Genomic DNA, 23,920 nt, shown 5'->3' with positions numbered 1-23,920 from the left:
TGTTTTGGAAGAGCGGAAAGAAGACCAAGAACAAGAACACAGGCCATAGAGCGCGTGTATATTACAGATTTTTGGTGTAAAGTTCTTATGAACTTGGGAAGCTTTGTGTGTGTGTTTGTGGAGAGCGGGCGGTCGGACGGTACACTGTGTTACGTATTAGACGAACAGAAAAGACGAGTCTAAAAAAGGGCAGGCTAAAAGTTTTTGATATCACACTTTTTGCTAAGCGTTGTTAGGTTGCTAAAAAGAAGATTTTTGTAGCGTTTTTTTTTTTGTGTGTGTGGTAGGGATGGACTTGGAGATGTAGGGGAGAATTGTTTGGAACGGCTTGGTGCAGCGGAATAAAGCTAAAAAGGAGTAGTGGTGGGAGGAGGGTGATCTCGAAGCCAAGCGGGCGAAGAGAAACTCAAAGAGAAAGTTTTGAAGCAATGAGTTTGTCTGTACAGTAAAATATCAGCGTTTTTCTCTCCACCCCCTTCTTTTAGGAGGGGAAGCGGAGAATTGGGGAGAAAGAAGCAAGCCGTATTTCCAAGTAGTAGTGTAATATCTTTCTTCTACTTCGTACTTCACTCAGACATAGACAGACCGACCGACAGAGCTTGGAAACAAGGGCAAAAAAAAAGGGACAGATTGAGTGAGCCACCCTTTAAGAAGCAAGAGAAAGGGACTCTCGCAAGATATGTTCTTGAGAAACAGCCGGGCGTGTGGAAAGGGCCAGAGAGTTTCAGAGAAGTAGTTGCCAGTGAAGTGGAGGGATTCGTTCGTTCGCCACCACCACCCAGCCTTTTGTTGCACGTGTAGACGAGGCAGCGGAGGTCTTAAACTACCTCCGGGCAGCGAGCGTGATGTTGCTTACAGCATAGATAAGATGAGGGCATGAATAGCGAGCGGGCTCTTCGCAGACACTGGAGACAGAGAAAGATGAAAATGAGGTAGTTCCACCCAACCCCCACCCCAACGCGCTCCTGTGGCGCGGGGGGCGTTGGCTCCCCTTTAACAGTCCTGAAAGCGCCCAGGGATTTTCCTTCTAATTTGGAGGTTGCAAGGCAAAAAACTTTTTCAATTAAGAAGTAGAGTTTTGTGTCGCTCCTACCAGAAATAATACTAGAAAATGGAAAGACAGACAGACAGAAGTGAATATCTTTTACCCACCAATCCGGCAAGCCCTTTCTTACTGCGAACACAAACCCTTCCGTACAAATTACTTTATCCTTACTTTTGTAAAAAAAAGAAGTATCGCAATCGTGCCGAATTTTAAGCTGAAATGCATTGTGGTACTGGGTTCAATTCCCGGTCTTAGGCCTTCGATTTTATTTAAAGGTTAATATGAGAAATTTACAGTAAAGTATGTTAGGCGGTTTTAGGCTAGACCCGCAAAGCTAAGATGTATTGTTGGTTTAGTGGGTTCGATTCCCCTGTTTTAGGTCTTGGATTTTATTTAATGGTTAATATGAGAAATTTATAGTAAAGTATGTTGGGCGGTTATAGGCTAGACCCGCAATGCTAAGATGTATTGTTGGTTTAGTGGGTTCGATTCCCCTGTTTTAGGTCTTGGATTTTATTTATAGGTTAATATGAGAAATTTACAGTAAAGTATGTTTACTAGTCGCCTCCGTCCACGACACCTAATTGGTAGTTGGACGTAAAGCAGGCCTGGAAAAAATAGGCGATTACTTTACTTTTTTATAACTATTATTTGCAATCATTTTCTTAGGCAATTCTTTCTTAGAGCAATTCTGGGGGATGGGCACACTGAACTACCATTTCCAGATGTTGAAGGTAGTAATCTCTAAATTAGTAAGAAGTAAAAGCGTTTTCAAAAATTTGGAGTTAAATTAAATTGTAGTGAGCGGGAAATTAGTATAACGTGGTTTTCCTGTGAAAACTTTGATCACAAAAATTCGCTAAGCTACAGTACTTCCGATCGCAAGAGATGGAAGAAATTTTTTTGCCGTTTATATACATACAAAAAAGCATATATTGTCTAATAGGGTTCCATCTTGTAACGATCCCGCCCGATCAGTAAAAAAAAAGAAAAAAAGATGGGCATACTTCCAGGAATGCACTCACTCCATGATATACTCGCTCCAGCGATACACTTTGGGACGGGGAGCCTGGGGATAAAAAAAAAAAATTCCAGGAATTCAAACTCGGGAAAACTGCATGATATTATAACAATTCTGGGAATTTTGAAGCTATAGCTTTCTGGTTGAATCCCTGGGGTTCAATTAACTGTGTCTGGAATTTATTCTACGCAGAAATTTGACCACAGTTTTTTTTATTTGTACTAAGTAAATTTCCAGAAGTATTTGAAGCATGTTGAAACATGAATAAGTGACCCCACCTTCAGGGAGCACGGATAGAAAATACTCACTAAATCCCAAAGGACTATTCAGTATTTTTCTTTGATTTTTCTCAAAAAATAATTAAATTGAATGAATATTTATTTACAAGACACATACAGGTTTATACAAAAAAAAGAAGCGTACAAGACAGTCAATTAAATTTATACCTCATGAATTCATAGAACTCTAGCGGAAACACTCACATTACTTTATCTTTATTTGAATTCAACTTTTCAAACTCCAATATTGTTTGTCTGTTATTGTCTTTCAAGGGGCGAGTGTTGGTCTAGTGGTCAAGAGCGTGGCTTTGTGTGTGGAAGATCGCCAGTTCGAATCCCGCGTATGACTAAATTTTTATTTGTTATAAAAAATTGTTTTTAATAAAGTATGAGCTTTCGCCCCCTCGTCTAGGACACCTAATTGTGGTTGTTGGACGTTAAGCCCCGCCTGAAAAAATAGGCAATTACTTTACTTTATTGGCTTTCAGGAGCTTAACAGGTGAAATGCTTTGCGCTAACTCAACTACTGCGTTAATTCTTTGTCTAATTATCTTACTTTATTTTAGATCTCAAAAAAAAAATCTATTTTAGACGTAAGAAACCCAAAAAGCTGTAATTTCCGATTGAAAAGGCGTGAAGCTTGTAACAAATTTTAAAATGGTCACTTCCGGAGATTTTTAAGATCTATTATGGCTTTCTGTTATGTTAAATTTGTATGTAGTGACATTTAAGCTTACTTGAAGCGAATTTAAAGATTTATTGCGGCTGCCATAGAATTAAATTGTACACAGCGTAGATATGAAGTGAAACCCTTTGTGAATTGAAAGATGAATTGTGGCTTTCTGTTATTAGATTGGTATATAGTGACAGTTAAGCTTAAAATAGGAATTGTGGCTTTCTGTTATTAGATTGGTATATAGTGACAGTTAAGCTTAAAATAGGAATTGTGGCTTTCTGTTATTAGATTGGTATATAGTGACAGTTAAGCTTAAAATAGGAATTGTGGCTTTCTGTTATTAGATTGGTATATAGTGACAGTTAAGCTTAAAATAGGAATTGTGGCTTTCTGTTATTAGATTGGTATATAGTGACAGTTAAGCTTAAAATAGGAATTGTGGCTTTCTGTTATTAGATTGGTATATAGTGACAGTTAAGCTTAAAAGATGAATTGTGGCTTTCTGTTATTAGATTGGTATATAGTGACAGTTAAGCTTAAAAGAGGCAAAGTTATGCTTAATAAAATGCAAATTTAAAATTACAAAGCGTGGTTTTAAAGCCAAACCTACTGCGAATTTTTTAAGATCTATTATGGCTTTCTGTGATTAAATTTGTGTAGATTGGCAGTTAAGCTAAATAGAAACGAGTTTAAAGATCAGAGCGTGATTATAAAGCCAAAACCACTACGACATTTAAAGATATGCTGTTTCTTCCATCAGGAGAGTGGCTTACAGCGGCAAAGATTCTGGTCCCGTTAAGATCAATTGATATACTCGTAGTTCTCCTGTAACAGTAATTTGTAAACCTTTCGCAACACTGGTGCTAATTGGTGAGAATTCTTTGGAATTTATTGTTCTCCTGTGGGATATCCGCTGAAGACGTGCGTGCGTTAAGTCCAGGAAATTTTTTTATGACACAATTTGTACGTAACAAGATCTCTCCCAACTCTGGTTCACGTAATCTAGAAGTTCCAAGTTGTTTTAAAACTCCTCTCTTTTCCCAGTTTAATATTTACTGACATCTGTTTGGGTTAACACGTAACTTAAGTTTATAACACGAAATATGATCTACGTATAATATTAAATTGGCATTATATTATAAAGTTCTTCTACATTAAGAGGTAATGATATGTTTTAAGGGAGAACTTTAATAGGTCAATTTTGTAATATGGTCTAACTTCCTTTCAGAAACTTCTTCTCATTCAAAGGAACAAAGAGATATCCTTTTTTGTTTCTCTGGAAACATATTCCTAAAAAAAAAAAAAAAAATAACCTCTATGCAAGCACCATCTGCTCTCCAGAGTGGCTGCACGATGTACCACAAACTGTTCATCTCGCCGCCATATCTTTTTAATAATACAATTAAAAACCAATTACACATAAAATACATATTGTATATACGGGCAATTAGCTTCCCTCCCCTTCAATTAATATTCCCTGAACTTTGTTGAAGCTGCACTTCCAGGTAGGGAGTCATCAACCTCTGGGAGGAGCCATGAACCAAGTTCCTTTTAAGTTCATAACTGAAGAGCTTTGAATCTGATTAGATCTAGAGTATTTAGATTGAGTTTTCAAATTTTTCCTTCCCTTCTCTGGAGAAGCCATCGGAAAATACCGGAAAACCAGCCAGGGAAACAGGAACTGTTGTGACCTTAAGGTAGGGGGCCACGAAGTTAAACCGGAAATTTTTTTTAGCCCTTTTTGAAGCACTGAAAAAATAAAAAAAAAAACCTCACTTCCAGTAGTCAGAGTTCGGCCTGAAGCGATAGTAGTTCTGTAAATGTGATGGGGAACCAATTCATTGCGAAGGCACTTTTATACATGAGAGCGGAAAAACATGGTAGAAGTCGTTTTAAAAGAAAATCTCAAAGCAAACGAAAGTTGGACGACCAAAATCTTGGTATCATTATCCTAAGATAAGATAATAGATGGGACGGGACCTACGCCCCACGGCGCCGCAGCCACAAAGGACTTATTGTGCCAGCTCCCTTTTTGGTTCTAGTAAGCGAACCATCCCCTCTCTAAAGAGGTTGAGGACTTTCCCTACTAGTTCTTTTTGCGCTACTATCTCCAAAGGTTCTTAGCGCAACACAATCGAACAGCCAGTTAGTGGCCGTTTCCTCCTCTTCCTGACATAATTTCCTATCCTAAGTCGAGGCCAATTTTCCCAGACACTATGGGCCCTCAAAATGGGTAATTCCGGTGGAGAGGGGGGGAAATAAAAATAGGAAATCATTACGGTACTTTCTCACAAGACGTAAGAGAAATTAATAATATTCCGCTCACTCTCTTAAGACCCCTTATAGGAGAGAACTTGATAGTTGAAGGGTTTACATTTTGAGTAAGTGTGGGCTTCCCAGAATGGTGAGAAGTTAGACCATTAACTAGCCCAAAGTCCGGGTCATGTCGAGCGGGACCAAGCCCACACAATGTCTGTCTGTCTGTACACATGTTGAATAAAGAGAGGCTGTAAATAATTTAATCCCAACAGGTCCAGGCTCCACTCGAATTATTCCTCTCTTTTTCTGTTCGCCCCCCTCTTTCCACTTCTCTCCATCCTCTCGCTGTTCCTTTATGTTTGCTTTATAGTTACCTTTATTTCTTTGTTGTCATTTTATTATATTTATGTGATACAATGTGTTCAACTTTTTACCATTTTTTTTCTTTTGTAACGATTTTAGTTACCTTTGAACTGAAATGAGAAGCTGTGTATTTGACACTTGTTTTTAGGGCGTTCCTGGCAACAGAATATAAAACATTCTAAGTGTAGATCAGTAGGTCAGAAGTTCAAGACCATATCTTCACCTAAAGACAAATCTGTGAGAAATCTTCAAGGGTATGAGAAAGAACTTTTCTAGGAAAAGGGTAACTACTGTTCATTATTTTCGGTGATTGATTCGTAGTTTCAATAGGATGAAACAATAACTGCCAGTTTCAGTCATTATATATTTTTATTATGCCGGAGCTTTCGACCTAGCGACTAGGTCAGGGGTCGGCAACCTATTTCAAGTAGAGAGCCATTTCTTCTTAAATAATTTTAATAAATCTCACCAAGAGCCGCAAGGATGATGGTGTAAAAAGCTGTAGTAGATCAATTGTATTCACAAATTATTATTTTATGATTTAAATGTTTTATATATTTATTTTCACATATTGCAAAGTAAATAAACAAATAAATAAAAACTAATGAAAAGGCGGCAGTCTAATAATTCTATTCAATTTCGAACCTAACACTTTAAAATTATTTTTGAAAAAATACCTTTAATAAACGGAATTTTCATTTGTTCCAATAAAATTGAAATATAAAATTTGTTTTGGACAGGTTAAAGAGCCACACAATTTGGATAAAAGAGCCGCATGTGGCTCACGAGCCGCGGGTTGCCGACCCCTGTACTAGGTCCATCTTCAGGGCTAATTTACAATGTAATATTTTACATCATTATTGAGATGTGTGTGTCTTCTCTCTTGTCTGTTCATGGACTGATTGTTCATGGAATGATGTAAAATATTGCATTGTCAATTAGCCCTGAAGATGGACCTAGTCCCTAGGTCGAAAGCTCCGGCATAATAAAAATATATCATGTCTGAAACTGGCAGTTATTTCTTTTCATCCTATTGGAAAAGGGTAACTTTTATCGACTTATCGGATTCATTCAGAGGAAAGAGTAAGTAAAGAATAAGAAGCAATTATGTACGAACTTTCGACATGAATTTGTTACAATGATGAGCTTTTAGACAAAACAACAAAGGCACTTTTTGGCCCCAGCAATGATGTAAAATAGGAAATCATCCTATGCTGTTTTGAGGAACTGGAAATAGCAACCAATTACTTAACTTATTAACTTATGTTGGTGGCGAACAGTGAGCTATATCGCAGAAATGCCTGGACGAAGAAGCTTTCAAAAGCGAATCCATGGTAGCCAGGAAATCAAAGAAGGACGGAGCAGTGGATGTTGATTTCAATGAAGAGGAAATAAGGTTGGCTTCCCAGTAGTTGTTTCTTGGATAGATCAGCAGAAAGCAAAAAACCAGAATCTCCTTTTTTCTCAGAGCCAGCATCTTTATCTTTTTTACACTGTTCACTCACCTGGACCTCAATTCTCATGAATGATTGGTACCTGAATGCCTTTTCTGTGTAATGCCTTTTTTTTCGTTTTTTTTTCCCCCCCAATGACTTTCGATGTTCATGACGTCAATTGGTACAGTCTCCTTTCTCTCTGGACCAATGATCACTCATTTAAATAATTAACCTAGTTAACTACATTTAGTTATTCAACCACGAGAAGATGTCTGACAACTGACTTTGGCAATTTTAACCTCCTTCTGCTACTCAACTACCAGAGGAAATTCCTCTCTAAATTAGGACAGTAGATCTGTTCATAAATTGTGGGTGGAGCAATTTTTATGATTAACATGATTGTTACCAGACGAACGTATGATTGGTTAAATATAGCCCAAATTTGGTACCCTTTAAAATCGAAATCGTGTTCAGAAAAATGAAATTGTAAATCAGAGATTAGATGTACATGATACAAAATTTAAATCACTAGTTGTAAAATGCTTTAGGTGTAAATTCTATTTTTTTTCCCAGCTTAGATGTTTATTTTCCAGCCGGTGTGGATTGTGGTTGAACGTGCCCTAACCTTAAAACAAATAAGCCGAGCGGGAAAACAAATAGAAAGAAAAATCTGGAAAAGCGGTTTTCATTTCGAGGTTAGGCCATTGTTCTGGCCACCGACCACCGTTTGTAACGATTTAAAACATTGGTAAAATAATTTCACTGTTTTTACTCACTCTTAACGCAACCAGATATTAAAATCGAATCAAATTATCGATATCGAGTACTCACCGAAAATATCAGTTTGGAGATCCCCTTAGTCCAAAAATTGATCCTGAACATTTTTTCAGGGAATTCTGGGCGTGGTTAATGGATAAGCTTCACTCTAACGTGCTATTTTGGTGAACTTTATGGAAATATCACCTATTAAATATTAATAATAATTACATACAAAAAAATGTGGTTATTTCCGCAGTGCTGGATAATGTAGTGGATTTTAAACGTCAGAACAAACAATTATATCAGCATAGTACACTAGCTGGCTAGACCCGCAAAGCTAAGATGTATTGTTGGTTTAGTGGGTTCAATTCCCCCGGCCTTAGGCCTTGTATTTTATTTAATGGTTAATATGAGAAATTTATAGTAAAGTATGTTAGGCGGTTATAGGCTAGACCCGCAAAGCTAAGATGTATTGTTGGTTTAGTGGGTTCAATTCCCCCGGCCTTAGGCCTTGTATTTTATTTAATGGTTAATATGAGAAATTTATAGTAAAGTATATTAGGCGGTTATAGGCTAGACCCGCAAAGCTAAGATGTATTGTTGGTTTAGTAGGTTCGATTCCCTGTCTCTAGGCCTTGGATTTTATTTACTGGTTAATATGAGGAATTTATAGTAAAATATGTTAGGCGGTTATAGGCTAGACCCGCAAAGCTAAGATGTATTGTTGGTTTAGTGGGTTCAATTCCCCCGGTCTTTAGGTCTTGGATTTTATTAATGGTTAATATTAGTAATTTATGTAGCCCGCTTGTAACAATAGGCATTACTTTACTTTATTTAAAAAATAGTTTTTAACCAACTCGCGATCAGGTTTCCTATAAAGTAAATGATATAATATTGAAATAAACTATTTTTTGGACAAATTTTCAAGAAAATTTTATAACACTAAACTGTGATAAGAGGAAGTTACGTTCTTTACAACATGCTAAGACAATAACGTTTACATTAACAAACACTTTTATTGTCCGCTGATTAACATGTCTATTTTAAATTATAGCTCATGATTACATTATGTAATGTTACGTCATGAGCGTCATCGCTTGTTTTTTTCTTCTAAATACAATTTAATAAAGAAAAAAAAGTACACGAGAATATCTTATAATTGATGAGGGTGGACTAGCGGAGGTAAATAAAGGTGAAATCAGTAATAAGATAAACAAATCTAAGATCGCGTGCGTGGCTCTACTAGGGCCGGGGAAGTGGGCAGGAAGCGTTTACACAGTTAAATAGTTATTTAATATTGATCTGGTCCCAGTAAAAGAGGTTTATTTTTTTTTAAGCCGTCATTATGGCCGATGTAATAGAGTAACTACATTGTTTGCATTTCGATTAGATCTCTTTGTAAAACTAGTAGATTTAATTATTCTACTGATATATATTTTTTTTTAATCTTACATTTATCATCTCATCATTTAATAATAATAATATTCATCATTCAGATATTTTGATAACACATGGCACGCAGTATGCGTAATAAAAGTATTCATTCGCGTTAGGAGGTAGGACTTCAAAAGCAGCATTTCCGGTGGAAAATGCAATATTAGATATTGAACGCAATCGTAATAACTGTGCAAACTCACACGACTTCCTGTTACTGCTATACTCAAGGTCATATCTCATTTAATATCCTTCAAAACACCGAACATTGAGTAATATAATTAATTCTTCACCAACATGACGCAGTTTGTAATCGTGAATTATACTGAACTAAACTCACTCCCAAAGGACTGTCATCAAATCAATCTTACCAGGAAAAAGAAATGATTTTAAGAAAATGAACAATAAAATCCACTTTTTTAAAAATAAAAACGCACTTCCAGTATAGTTTTTCTTTAAAATGTGATTTTTAGCGACAAATTTTAACTCCATTAAATAGTAGCATTAGACTGTACATTACAGTAACATTGCACATTAGAAACAGTGAACTCATTAACTTCAAATATCTTTAAAACTATTCGATAGATTTGGTTTATATTTTATCTGTATATGGAGACTACTATTGTCTATAATTGTATAAAATTCCATAAAAATCTGTCGAGTAGAAAACGAGATATTTAGAGTTAAATTTTGGTTTCGTTTGAAATAGTGAAATATTTAAATTCAAATATCTTTAAAACTACACGATAGATTTGGTTTATATTTTACCTGTATATGGAGACTACTATTGTCTATAATTGTATAAAATTCTATAAAAATCTGTCGAGTAGAAAACGAGATATTTAGAGTTAAGTTTTGGTTTCGTTTGAAATAGAGAAATATTTAACTTAAAATATCCTTGAAACTACACGATAGATTTGGTTTATATTTTACCTGTATATGGAGACTACTATTGTCTATAATTGTATAAAATTCCATAAAAATCTGTCGAGTAGAAAACAAGATATTTAGAGTTAAATTTTGGTTTCGTTTGAAATAGTGAAATATTTAACTTAAAATATCCTTAAAACTACACAATAGATTTGGTTTATATTTTACCTGTATATGGAGACTACTATTGTCTATAATTGTATAAAATTCCATAAAAATCTGTCGAGTAGAAAACGAGATATTTAGAGTTAAATTTTGGTTTCGTTTGAAACAGTTAAATCTTTAAATTCAAATATCTTTAAAACTACACGATAGATTTGGTTTATATTTTACCTGTATATGGAGACTACTATTGTCTATAATTGTATAAAATTCCATAAAAATCTGTAGAGTAGAAAACGAGATATTTAGAGTTAAATTTTGGTTTCGTTTGAAATAGTGAAATATTTAACTTCAAATATCCTTAAAACTACACGATAGATTTGGTTTATATTTTACCTGTATATGGAGACTACTATTGCCTATAATTGCATAAAATTCCGTAAAAATCTGTCAAGTAGGAAACGAGATATTTAGTGTTAAATTTTGGTTTCGTTTGAAACAGTGAAATCTTTAACTTCAAATATCCTTAAAACTACACGATAGATTTGGCTTATATTTCATCTCTATATGGAGACTACTTTTTTCTATAATTGTATAAAATTTAGTAGAAATCTGTCGAATAGGAAACGAGATATTTAGAGTTAAATTTTGGTTTCGATTGAAACAGTGAAGTCTTTAACTTCAATTATTTGGAAAACTACTCTATAGATTTTGTTTATATTTTATCTGTATAAGAAAAACTTACAGTTTAAAAAGTTGAGTATATGGATTGATTAAAGGCCAAGAGGTGTACAAAGTTTAATTAACCTTTATACTTTTGTTAAGGAGATCTATATGTATTTCAGCACATATAGAAATACAAAAAAGATATAGTCAAAAAAGAAATAAACTTTAAAAGCGCTCTGTTTTATAGTGGTACTTCCGGTAGCTCGATTTTTCGTAAAATATTTTTACGTTGTCCTTTATTTTGCACTCTCGCTAAATATCAACAGAGACCAGTTTGCAAAAAAAAGAAACACACTTTTTCTCATGGGAACCTCATGTGTTACCTCAAGATCTGCAGGATATCCTTCTTAGATCAGTAAATACGCTAATTTTTAATCGATTATATCGTGCTGATTCAAATAACCTTCCTGGCTACACACACAGGAAGATATTCCTGCGGATTAATTCAAGACTATTAAAGAATTATGATCAGAGATAGCGTTATTATCATTATTATTAATTTTCTGTTTTTAATAATTAATAAAATTAGAAGCTTATTTTTTATTAATGCAATTATGAATGAACGAAGTTTCATTTGCTAAGTGCAAATATATATATATATGCATAATTAGTCCCTGAATAGATGTGACGATATAAAAAGGTAACATTAGCACGCAGTCCCGAGCTTTGTGAATTTACCTAATTTTATGAATACATAATTAATGTACATTGTTGATTAAAATTTATCAGGCAATTAAAATCAATAAAACTTAAAATGTTGTAAAATTCTAATTCTGCCAACTTTATTTATCATTTTATTCTTTGATCTATTCTTTGTGATTCTTCTGGTAGCCCGATTTTGCCTTAAATATTATTACGTCATCCTCTGATGGACACCCATGCTAGATATCAACAATATAATATATAAAAATTATTTATTATTAATAGCTTTATTTCCCTTTAATTATATATAAAAGAACATATAACAATTAATACGAGTATAATATTAATAAAATAAAATCCATGGCCTAGAGACCGGGGAATCGAACCCTCTAAACCAACAATACATCTTAGCTTTGCGGGTCTAGCCTATAACCGCCTAACATACTTTACTATAAATTTCTCATATTAACCATTAAATAAAATCGAACCCACTAAACCAACAATACATCTTAGCTTTGCGGGTCTAGCCTATAACCGCCTAACATACTTTACTATAAATTTCTCATATTAACCATTAAATAAGGTGTGATTAGTCACCAGAGACGTAAATAAAAGAATCACTTAAAGGTTAAATGCAATATCTCGTATCGTGAAGGATTTACTAAAGAGGCAATTCCCAGATTGGCTGGGGCGATGGTATTGGCAGGATGATTAGTGGAAGGGGCATTAGGCTTCACTTTGATCCAGCATCCCTGCACCAAAAAAAAATCTCTGGTACTTGCAAAGTTGAATGCAAAAAGAAATCGCTTTTATGTTGTAACATTGGTTTTCTAAAATATTGTAAAGCTCTATTAAAGGTTGTAAAAGATCGATAAAACTCGATTAATCAAAATATTTAAAAGACAATCTTAGATAACCGTCGTATAACCTCTGCATGTAGCACAATATTATTTCACACCAGAGACACTGAAGAAAGCAATTTAAAAAAACTGTTGTGACAGTATTAAATAAAAAAGAAAATTCAAGAACAATAAACAAAGCTTAAGTTAAACAAACTAAAAAGAACAATAAGCACAAAGAGCGAGAAAGCGCGATATTCTGACAGGTGCAGAAACAAAGTGATTACAAACCTAAATTAATAAACAAACACAAGTCGAACTGATAAACAGACGGACACTAACGAGCTCATTTATTTCTCGCAAAAAAAGAAAAAGATTGAAATTGAGGCGAATTAAGAATCATAGAAACTATATTTATAATGCAGATACTTGTTGCAAACGGACTACGACTATGAGCTTGTTGCACCCACACTAACTGTCAAGTGCTTGCATTTAACTAAGTACCTACTTGTGCTAAGTGCATCAGCACGGCCACTTATTTTAAGTAATTCCGGGGCAAAGTGGCTACGTTTGCCAGGTACTAGCACTACTACTTTATTATTTTCTCTTGTTCTGCCCACTCCTAAGAGGTAGTTAATGCAATCGTATAGTTTTTCTCTTTAGTTTTCTCCGGAAATAAACATTTCGATGTTCCGGATATCGCATATAAGTAAGTGGCTTTAAAAAATCTGACCTTACCCTCCACGTGGGAAACGCCCTTTTTTTGGGGGTTAGGCGAACGAGGCGGTACGGGAGTTACCTTAGTGAAAGCTGTCTTCCTAAGGGAAGGGCACCCTAATTAAAATCCATTGCTCCCCAATTTTAGAGGTTGATCGTAAGGCCTAATTTTTATAAAAGATTCAATTTGATGCCTAAAATTACGAATGTGTATAGTTTTTTTTTTTTAATAAGATATTTTGAGGGAAGTAGTCGTGGGTGTTTGTAAAGTAAAGTAATTGCCTATTATTTCAGGCGGGGCTTTACGTCCAACTACCAAATTAGGTGTGGACGGAGGCGACTAGCAAACATACTTTACTACCAATTTCTCATATTAACCATTAAATAAAAACGAAGGGGTTGGACCAGAGGAATCGAACCCACTAAACCAACAATACATCTTAGCTTTGAGGGTCTAGCCTATAACCCACCTAACATACTTTACTATAAATTTCTCATATTAACCATTAAATAAAATCCAAGACCCTAGACCAGGGGAATCGAACCCACTAAACCAACATACATCTTAGCTTTGCGGGTCTAGCCTATAACCGCCTAACATAGTTTACTGTAAATTTCTCATATTAACCATTAAATAAAATCCAAGACCCTAGACCAGGGGAATCGAACCCACTAAACCAACAATACATCTTAGCTTTGCGGGTCTAGCCTATAACCGCTCGGCTATCGTGGTAAGAGATTTTTCACATGCTCTGCGCTCATTCGCATTTGACCAATTAAAGTGTACGATTTAAAGTTGAAATCTAAAATATGATTTCCTGTTGTTAGAGAAAAGTGAATGTAGCAAATATAAGTGATATTTGGGTAGAAACTGAGTCGATATCCTTCCGTTGACAAAAAGTCCAAACAATTTGCTCAAACTGTCAGAGCAACAGCACGGAAGTAATGAATTATTCATGTATATATATATATATATAAATAGAGCTATATTCTAGAAGAAAAAGGGCTCGCTGAGTCCAGATTCATTTGTTAATCTTTACAAGAGGAAATCCAAGCTCTGGTGCTAAAAGTTGGAGCGCCGCCTCTCCGGCCATATTACCGCTGCAGGAAGTTTTAGGACGCTGCAGGGAGTTAGCCTACTGCAAGAAGTTTTAGGGCGCTGCTACATTAATTCACACCCATGTACTTCCGTTCCAGGAATATAAGTTATTACTGTTTGGCTCGTTTAACTAAAGGGGAGCCGAGCTGAAGTTCGTTTCTTAAAGTCCCTCCTTCTGCTTAGAATAATGACTGCTTTGCAGCTTTACATTTTCCTTTCAAGTCAAAGCTCTTGAGATCCCATTACTTGCTGCATTATTTACATTAATACTGGACGCTTCACCCCCCACTCTTAAAGTCGGTGATTTTTTTTTTTATTTTCTCACCTTCAAAGTAAGGAGTGGGGATGAATTATTTGTAAACTCGGCATTTTAAAACATATTTGTGACTAAGATTAAGCAATTGTAAATATATCGCTGATTTTATTCATCTTAGAAGGCATCTTTACCGTCAGCCAGTGTAGTAAAGTCAAAATCTTTACACCAAACTGATTTATCTACCTCTGCTGATGGATGAAACCAATCTGGAATTCGATAAACGTGCATGCTACGACAGGATTAAATCAAAAATATTACCCAACACTGCCAATCTAATCATAGTTCATCAATTGTAGAAACGTTCATGACGTTTTGAAGTGCAGCCGTCTTAGAACTGCCCTAAAATGATTTTTTTTTTTTCTCCCACACCCTTTCCATCAAAAAATATACTAATAGAATTTACAGACTTTAGATGAATGAATTGTACATAGAAGGTACAGAAAAATCAAGGGACCATTATTTTAGAGAGGTTAGCCTAACTTGATCCCATGCGGAGATTTTGCGTATCTAGCCCCCTTAGATTTATTTCCTCTTTCTAAGGAGCTTCTTACAGCTCCACTATCCGGTGATGGACAGTGTTGTCTGTAACGAGAAGAAACACTGTCAGGCGGCCGGTAATGGACTAGAAAAAGCTCCGGAAGCCAATAACCTCAGATGTTGACGTGTCTTAAATCAATAAATTAAAGAATTGCAGTGGTACTTCCGGTACCATTTTGATAGCAAATTCACGGTCGAGTCTCCGGCCGGTTTTAGACTAAATCGAAATATACTGTTTCCGCTTCCTGCAATTTTGAGATATTTTGTTTACACACACACTCGACTTTATAAAAACCTTTTTTTTCTGACTCAAGAGACGTCAATACAGGCACTTTCGGTGAATATTTAATTTAAAAAAAAAAATTGGCGTGATCGCCACACTTCTTTTATAATTAGTAAGAGTACGTAATCATGATCAATTACAACAAACAATTAACAATATTAATAAATCATAGCAAATTCTATCATCGTGTTTGATTAGAAATATCAAAACATTGAATATGATCTCATATTTACCGAGCTCTGTTAATACATCAATTTGATTTTATAAATTAATTGAGAGGGGAGATTAAACGTGTGAAATATTTAGCTCGTATTTATTGTGTAATGTCAAGGCTAACTGACCCGTTTAGTTCCGGTTTAATCACTAGCAGCAGAGGTAATTATTATATTCAAGAGGCCGTGTTAATGCAGTACATTCCGGCAGATTTAATAAAAATTTGTTAACAAGAGGTCTGCCAAATTTCTTCGCCATGCAGTATCCGGTCCATATTTCCCGGATTTCCCAGTTACCCTTCACGACGATGGTAAGCAAAAATGGTATTGATTTTTAAGATTTCTTGGGAAGTATCTGTTTTAAGATTTTCTTAGACGCATTTTTTAAAATATACATTTTCTTTTTTCTTTTCTGATGCTAGAATTCCCAGCAGTGAATTAGGAAAATTGTGGCTCCCAACAGAGCTGGTAAGTACCCAGTAGTATTTCCTACTTTTCGTTTAGTTTCTCCAATTCTATTGGATAATTTAAATCAGCTGTTAAGCATATTCTATCACTTGTTATCGTTATAAACATTGGGAGCCACAATTTAAAAAGTACAGTTTAAATCAACTTTAGTGTTATATTGTTTAGATTTCCCAGTATTATATTATTTCTCCAATTCTATTGGCTAATTTTAAACCAGCTGTCATGCTTATTCTAGCACTTGCTATTGAAGGAAATTGTATGACCAGATTTTAAGTTATATATTATACAATGTAAATTTTTATTTTTCAATTTTAATAAATATTATTTTTGAAAACTAGTACGTAGAACTCTTACCAATTAAATGTACGTAACAAAAGATAGATACGTAATAAATACAGCTGTGGCAAGCCTGTAAACTATTAGCTATAAAGAGTGCACATACGTATTATCGCTGACGTTATAAATTATGATCTCATTAAAATTAAAACGATGCTGACGTGTGTGCGATATTTCATGGAGACTTGACTGGTTAGTGTGGGTTCGCATCGTTAATGTGGCGATAATTTTTTTTTAATTATTTTTTTTTAAAAACTACGTGTGGGGTCCAATTTAAGCTATTAGCTAGTTTTATTTTTTGAAAAATTTAAAAAAAAAACAAATATGTTTCAATTTTTCATTTTAAGTTCATAAAAAAGTAGATTACGAGATCGTATTTTGTTCAGACACACTTCCGGTGGACTTTTTTTCTTTTTTATTTATTTTCCAGCTCATAATTTTGGGTGGTTCGACATTTCATAATCACTAACATCAGGTGCAGGAATCGTACAGTACATTATAACTTTCTTTTAGAGGAATGCTTAACTTCCGCAACGATCCCGCTCCAACTGGATCATCACAGGATCAACAAAAAAGGTCCTCTCCCGCTTTGCGTAGATTGCAATGAGGAGGAGGATTTCAGGACAATATAATAATGGATATGTCCACGTTATGTGGTAGAAAGGAAACGAATGTTTGACGACATATACAGGGTATTTAGATGCACCATTTCGCTACGAAGACATAATATTCTCCACCAACATCTATGTGTTTTAAATCTGTAGCAGAGCTAGCAATGAAATATGAATGTATTTAAAAGTTATAAATGAATGCAAGGAAATGATTAGAGAAGGATTACGTGATTTTAATTTAGGTTAAGCTATAAGGATGGCAGGAATATAGAGTACTGATCCATCCATTAGTTGGTAAGTTTATATGTAAATAGTTGTATATAGTAGAATGATGAATGTGTGAAGCGAATGTATTTATAAGTAAGAATGGAGAGTGAGTGATATTCTAGTGATAAGCACCTAGACGATGCTGGCTGTATGGCGGAAGCCAATGCCACAAAAAAAAGGAAAAAAAAATCCCGCTCCAAAAATGTTATCTGAAAACATGTTTTAAGCTAAAGTTGAGGTCCTAACTAACCCTAAAAAAAGAAATATTTACTCAAAATGGGATTCGGTTTGTGGAATGGGAAGTAAAAATTAAATTACTGCGGGACAACTTTGTGTCAAATCGACACCCGCACACTGATTCAGAACTCTGGGGACCTGGAAGCGGGCATTTCCGGCAAAAATCATTCAATCAATGAGAATGGCAAAAAAAAAAAATCAAAATTACTTTCCCATATCCGGTGTAAGGAGGTGAGAGGATCAGGAAGTTTGGCGTCGCTCTGGGCACCCAGCTTCCATTTTGGCTGTGTTGAGAAAATTGATCTATATTAGAACATACAGACACACTGTGATCGCAAAGCTAATGTGGCTGCTGGCAAGATGGACTTTGATGAAGAACAAAGAAGGGAGCAAAAGGTACTCACTGTGAAAGCATTTTCATTTCAGAGTCTGTGCCAGTGCTGGATAGGGGTGGGTTCGTCCGTGCAGTCCTGGAGTATACTCCGGGAGATACAACTGCCAGCAGACTCACCCACCTCTAACCCCCCCCCGGAGTACGAGAACGGTTAATTGAAACATGAACCCGACGGAAATGATTAAAGGAGGAAAAAGCAGGAAGAGACTACTAAATTCCCAGTTTGATTCGCTTCCTTTGATTTTTAATAAATTGTTTTCATTATTAAAAAAGATTATTTTTTGTTAATCTTCATCTTTTAAAAAATAATTAGCTTTTTCACTTCCTCTTACTCCTATTCACAGGAAGTACAGTCATCGCGGCCAATTATCCAAATTGATTCTTCACTTCCGGAAATGCTGCAATAAAGATCTTCCGTTTTGAAAGAAACAAGTAAATAAACAGCTGTTCATCAACTTTTCTTTTGATTCGAAACTTTTTCCCATAAAAAGAAGGGACTATTCTGAATTTCATGAATGAAATGCTAGTCTTAAAACATTTTCTTTTAGTGGCTAACTTGGTGCGAATTTAAAAGCTCGGAGATATTATCTCTACCCCAGACTGCCACCCGATTGCCTTCATACAACCTTCTGATAATATTAATAAACTTATTGGACAAGCCTAACATCGATAATTTATAAGACAACAAGTTTCTTGGCACCAAGTCAAAAGCTGACTTAAAATCCACAAAAAAAAAGATAGACTTTTATCTGCTTATCGATTTTAAGTTTCCACTGTACTATATTGACAAGATTGAAGACATTATCCACTGTGCCATATCCTGCTCTGAATCCTGCCTGAAATTCATTAATTATACGTACTATGGTTATCGAGCCAACAGCACAGTCCGTTCAAGAGTAGCCCAGAAAATAACTTTGCTTCAACATCTATGAAGGAAATAGCTCTATAATTTTTTACCTCATTTAAATCACCCATCTTATGTAATGGAAATGCAATGGCATCTTTAAAATTAGAAGGTACAACTCCAGAATCATAAATTTTATTAAAGAGTGCCAATAATCTTAAAAGGAAATTTGATAAAGCATTTTTAAAAAATTCATATGGCACCCTATTCAAGCCTGGCGCTTTGCCACATTTAGCCTTATCCAGCACCAATTTCAATTCTTGCAAGGAAAACTTATTATCTAAAGTAACATCACACAAGTACGGTTCTGCATACATTATTACTATTTGTTCAACACTTGGATTATATAATTTTTCGAAGTATTCTTTAAACTGGCATATACCTAGGCTATCATTACACATAAACGATTGTTTTTTATATTTCTTAATAATATTCCAAAAATCTTTTGAATCCCTGGCAGCACTTATCTTATCAATTAAACTATTTGCAAATTCCTCTTTTTTCGCTTTACAAAGCTGCTTATACTTTTGTTTACAAATTAAGTCAAGGAAATATTCTGAATTTCATGAATGAAATGCTAGTATTAAAACATTTTCTTTTAGTGGCTAACTTGGTGCGAATTAAAAAGCACCTTCAATTAAATTCAATAAAAAGAAGGAAATATTCTAAATTTCATGAATGAAATGCTAGTATTAAAACATTTTCTTTTGTGGCCAACTTGGTGCGAATTAAAAAGCACCTTCAATTAAATTCAATAAAAAGAAGGAAATATTCTAAATTTCATGAATGAAATGCTAGTATTAAAACATTTTCTTTTGTGGCCAACTTGGTGCGAATTAAAAAGCACCTTCAATTAAATTCAATAAAAAGAAGGAAATATTCTAAATTTCATGAATGAAATGCTAGTATTAAAACATTTTCTTTTGTGGCCAACTTGGTGCGAATTAAAAAGCACCTTCAATTAAATTCAATAAAAAGAAGGAAATATTCTAAATTTCATGAATGAAATGCTAGTATTAAAACATTTTTATTTTGTAGCTAACTTGGTGCGAATTAAAAAGCATCTTCAATTAATCATAATAAAAAGAACAGAATATTCATTTCTACAGAATAACCACTCATTGATAAAATAATAAATAATAAATAAATAAAAGTTCCTATCAAAACGTTGCCTATCGATTCGTGCTAAAGAGGAAGTTAAACAAATAAACAAAAAAAAAAACGAAACTACGTTGCGTAGAATTATGTATTTGTTAGGCACGATGATGACATCATAGTTTATATTTTGATAAAGTAAATATTTATGGACTCAAAAGTTTATTAACCTCCCAGCTAGCTGATACATTTTGAGCATTCAAAACTTCTATTATATTATAATGTCACTAAAATTTATTTAGCGTAAACAATAATGTATGCAAATGAGACAAAAAAAAAATTATTGGTTACGAAAGTAAATTAAATTCTTTAATATGCGAACAGTGTAACTTTAATATTCTTATATTAATTATTTATTTAAAAGTTATGACCGCATTACACGTTTTTAATATGGCGTCTTTCTATTATTTAGGCTTTAAAAAGTTTTTTTGGGGGGCCTTTAGATTAAATTAAATTTTATTAATTTAATTATTTTTTTTTTGTTTTCTTTTTTTGGCATTGGCTTCCGCCATACAGCCAGCATCGTCTAGGTGCTTATCACTAGAATATCACTTACTCTCCATTCTTACCTACAAATACATTCGCTTCACACATTCATCCCTCTACTATATACCGCTATTTACATAAACTACTGCTAATGGATGGAGCAGCACTCTGTGCTCCTGCCATCCTTCTCGCTTAACCAAAATTAAAATCACGCAATCCTTCTCTAAGCATTTTGTTCCATTCATTCTAATTCGGCTATAGCTTCTAAATACATTCATATTTCATTGCTAGCTCTGCTATCGACTTAAGCACATAACTGTTGGTGGAGAATATAATGTCTTCGTAGCGAAATGGTGCATCTAAATACCTGTATATATCGTCAAACATTCGTTTCCTTTCTACCACATAACGTGGACATATCATTATTACATGTTTGAAATCTTCCTCCTCATTGCAATCTACGCAAAGAGGAGAGGACCTTTTGTTGATCCTGTGTAGATACGATCCGCACACCGCGTGGTTCGCTCTCAGCCTGCTTATTGTCGTAACAACCCATTTATTAGTGACAGTTCCCTTAAACCATCGTTGTCTAGGTAACTGATCTGCCATAGTTTTATAGAATCTACCTTTATCACCATTATTGTAATCTGTCTGCCATTTTTGTAGTGCTGCTTTTGCAATTATACCCTTGATATCGGTGTGTGGTAATTTATAATTAGCCATTTCCCCACTATTTAATTATGTTAGGAGAAAACTTGGAACTGATTAGTTGGTTTCCGGAGCATTGTATTAGATACTTCCGTTAGGAACTGAGGCTGCTGAGGAGTACCAATATAGAGGTCTGTAAATTAAGTACTGAGACTGATTTTTTTAAAAAATGTTTTATTCACAAAGAATTACAATTCTATATTGTCACCTTCAAAATAACTTCCTTCTGAAGCCACACAGCGCTGGAGACGTTTCTTCCACTCCTCATAGCAGTGCTCGAACTCCGATACTGGAATAGCCTTCAGCTGGTCCTCGGTTACAGCCGTTTGAATGTTTTTCGACTGACCCAAAATGAGTTCCCTTGAGGTGATTTTTGCAACTTCGGGAAGAGAAAAAAGTCACAAGGACTCAAAATCAGGTGAATAAGGAGACTGTGGAGCCACAGGAATGTTTTTACTGGGGCCAAAAACTCTGGTTTATTGAAATTGCTGTGTGTGACAAGGAGCATTATCGTGATACAAAACCCATTTGTTCTTGGATGTTTGGTCTCACACGAATGACCCTTTTTCGAAGTTTTTCAAACGGTCAATCAACACTTTTACCGAGAAGTTCTTGAAAGTACTTTGAAAAAGGGTCATTCGTGTGCGACCAAACATCCAAGAACAAGTGGGTGTTGCATCACGATAATGCTCCTTGTCACACAGCAATTTCAATAGAAAAAAAGCTCATTAATACAGCATCCATTCTGTTGGAAGTCTTGCAATAGAATATATTCACAAAAGTCAATAAACATCTTATTATGCGCAATCAGTTTTATTGTATCAAAATCAATCAGTAATCGAAAATCAATCAGTATAATCCTTGATGAGTATTGTGGTAGTGGGTTCGACTCCCTTGGTCTAGGCCTTGGATTTTATTTAATGGTTAATATGAGAAATTCATAGTAAAGTAAGTTAGGCGGTTATAGGCTAGACCCGCAAAGCTAAGATGTATTGTTGGCTTAGTGGGTTCGACTCCCCTGGTCTAGGCCTTGGATTTTATTTAATGGTTAATATGAGAAATTTATAGTAAAGTAAGTTAGGCGGTTATAGGCTAGACCCGCAAAGCTAAGATGTATTGTTGGCTTAGTGGGTTCGACTCCCCTGGTCTAGGCCTCGGATTTTATTTAATGGCTAATATGAGAAATTTATAGTAAAGTAGTAAAGTAAGTTAGGCGGTTATAGGCTAGACCCGCAAAGCTAAGATGTATTGTTGGTTTAGTCAGTGTTTCCCAACCTTTTTTGTGTCATGCCCCATCTTAACCTTTATAAAATTTTCATGCCCCCCTATGTAACATACATAATTTTTAACATTAACAAATTGATTCGTTCACTTAAGAAACATAAATGATAGGTTCTAGGAAGAAATCACTCTGAAATTGTTAACAAAACACAGTAAGTAAAATTTCAAAACATATAATGAAAAACTGAAATTCAAATTCCAAATAATTTTAATACAGATTTTTCTATATTAATTTATTATTTTAATTTAGTGAGATCCTTGCGCTTGATGCTTGCTGCACAGAGATTTTATATTAGGTTCCAATTTGGTTAGCTGCAGTCTCAAGTCTCCACGTTGTGTTATATCCAGCCGATTTCTTTTTTTTTACCAGTAAATCATTTACAGCACTAAATCCACATTCAGCTAAAAATGAAGATGGTAACGGTAGCAATAGTTTTCTTGCACATTTGGTTGAATTTAGGTATTTGATTTCCGTTTCCTCACAAAGCCATGCCATCGCTCCTTTTATATTAAATAAAGTTTTAACTGACTCATCATTTTGCAATTCTGCCAGTTCTTCTTGATACTGCATATTTGATATGCAGCGATGGGCCAATTAAGTGCCAACAACTGCGCTGTTTAGCGAGTTTTTAAAACGTCCGGGGTTCCCCGCGGCAGACTGCACGCTCCGCGGTGAACCGCGGACGAAGTTTACTTGACGACGCCAATCACCCAGTTGATATTTTGGTCTCGTCAAACGGAATTATACCTAATAATTATTTACCGCAATTATTTAAGAATTTGCTTTTTTTGATAAATTTGGCACCGATATCTAGCATTGCATTTAAATGGCCCGGAGCGAAAGGGTTAAAGTCGTGTCGAGTCCATTTTCGAATTGCCCCCTTAACTATCAAATTGCCCCCCTGGGGGGCGTGGGCCCCACGTTGGGAAACACCGGTTTAGTGGGTTCGATTCCCCCGGTCTAGGCCTTGGAGTTTATTTAATGGTTAATATGAGAAATTTTTAGTAAAGTATGCTTGCTAGTCGCCTCCGACCACGTCACCTAATTGGTAGTTGGACGTTAAGCCCCGCCTGAAAAAATAGGCGATTACTAATCCTTGATAACGACTTTAATCCCTAGATAAAAAAATAAGTGGAAAAATTGGCCTTGTACTTATTCTTTGGATGAATCAATCAATCACCATACAAAAGATGACTGAATAGCGCTCTATAAGTAAATACTTATCAACAATTTTAAAGTATTTACTTGTAGAAAACTATAATTTCAACACAAGTAAAAATAAAAAAACCCTCCAAGATGTTATATGTATTGCAAAAGGAAATTGGGGGAGACAGAATTTCTTTGTTAGATAGCCACAAATCAGTGGATAATGGTGGAATGAAAATGGGGAAACAGTGG

General features: G+C 34.9%; 1 protein-coding gene across 2 annotated transcripts in view; it reads left to right on the top strand.

The window, feature by feature from the left end:
• Positions 1–23,920, top strand: part of LOC141453542 (cuticle protein 7-like) — a 262,992-nt gene that overhangs the window by 169,097 nt on the left and 69,975 nt on the right. Inside the window, exon 1 of one of the 2 annotated variants that reach the window (XM_074126916.1) lies at positions 15,812–15,985. The exons of the other annotated variant lie outside the window; for it this stretch is intronic. Coding sequence (XP_073983017.1) covers positions 15,932–15,985 — 54 coding nt within the window. The 5' untranslated portion in view covers positions 15,812–15,931. Of the gene's footprint in view, positions 1–15,811; positions 15,986–23,920 lie in introns of those variants that run through there. 2 annotated transcript variants of the gene reach the window in all.

This window comes from Rhodnius prolixus, unplaced genomic scaffold (assembly GCF_049639745.1).
Source record: "Rhodnius prolixus isolate KJV_2025 unplaced genomic scaffold, Rpr scaffold_3, whole genome shotgun sequence".
In the NCBI taxonomy this organism is placed as follows: Eukaryota; Metazoa; Arthropoda; class Insecta; order Hemiptera; family Reduviidae; genus Rhodnius; species Rhodnius prolixus.
The sequence above is the reverse complement of the archived record's forward strand: the minus strand, read 5'-3'. Positions and strand labels throughout refer to the sequence as shown.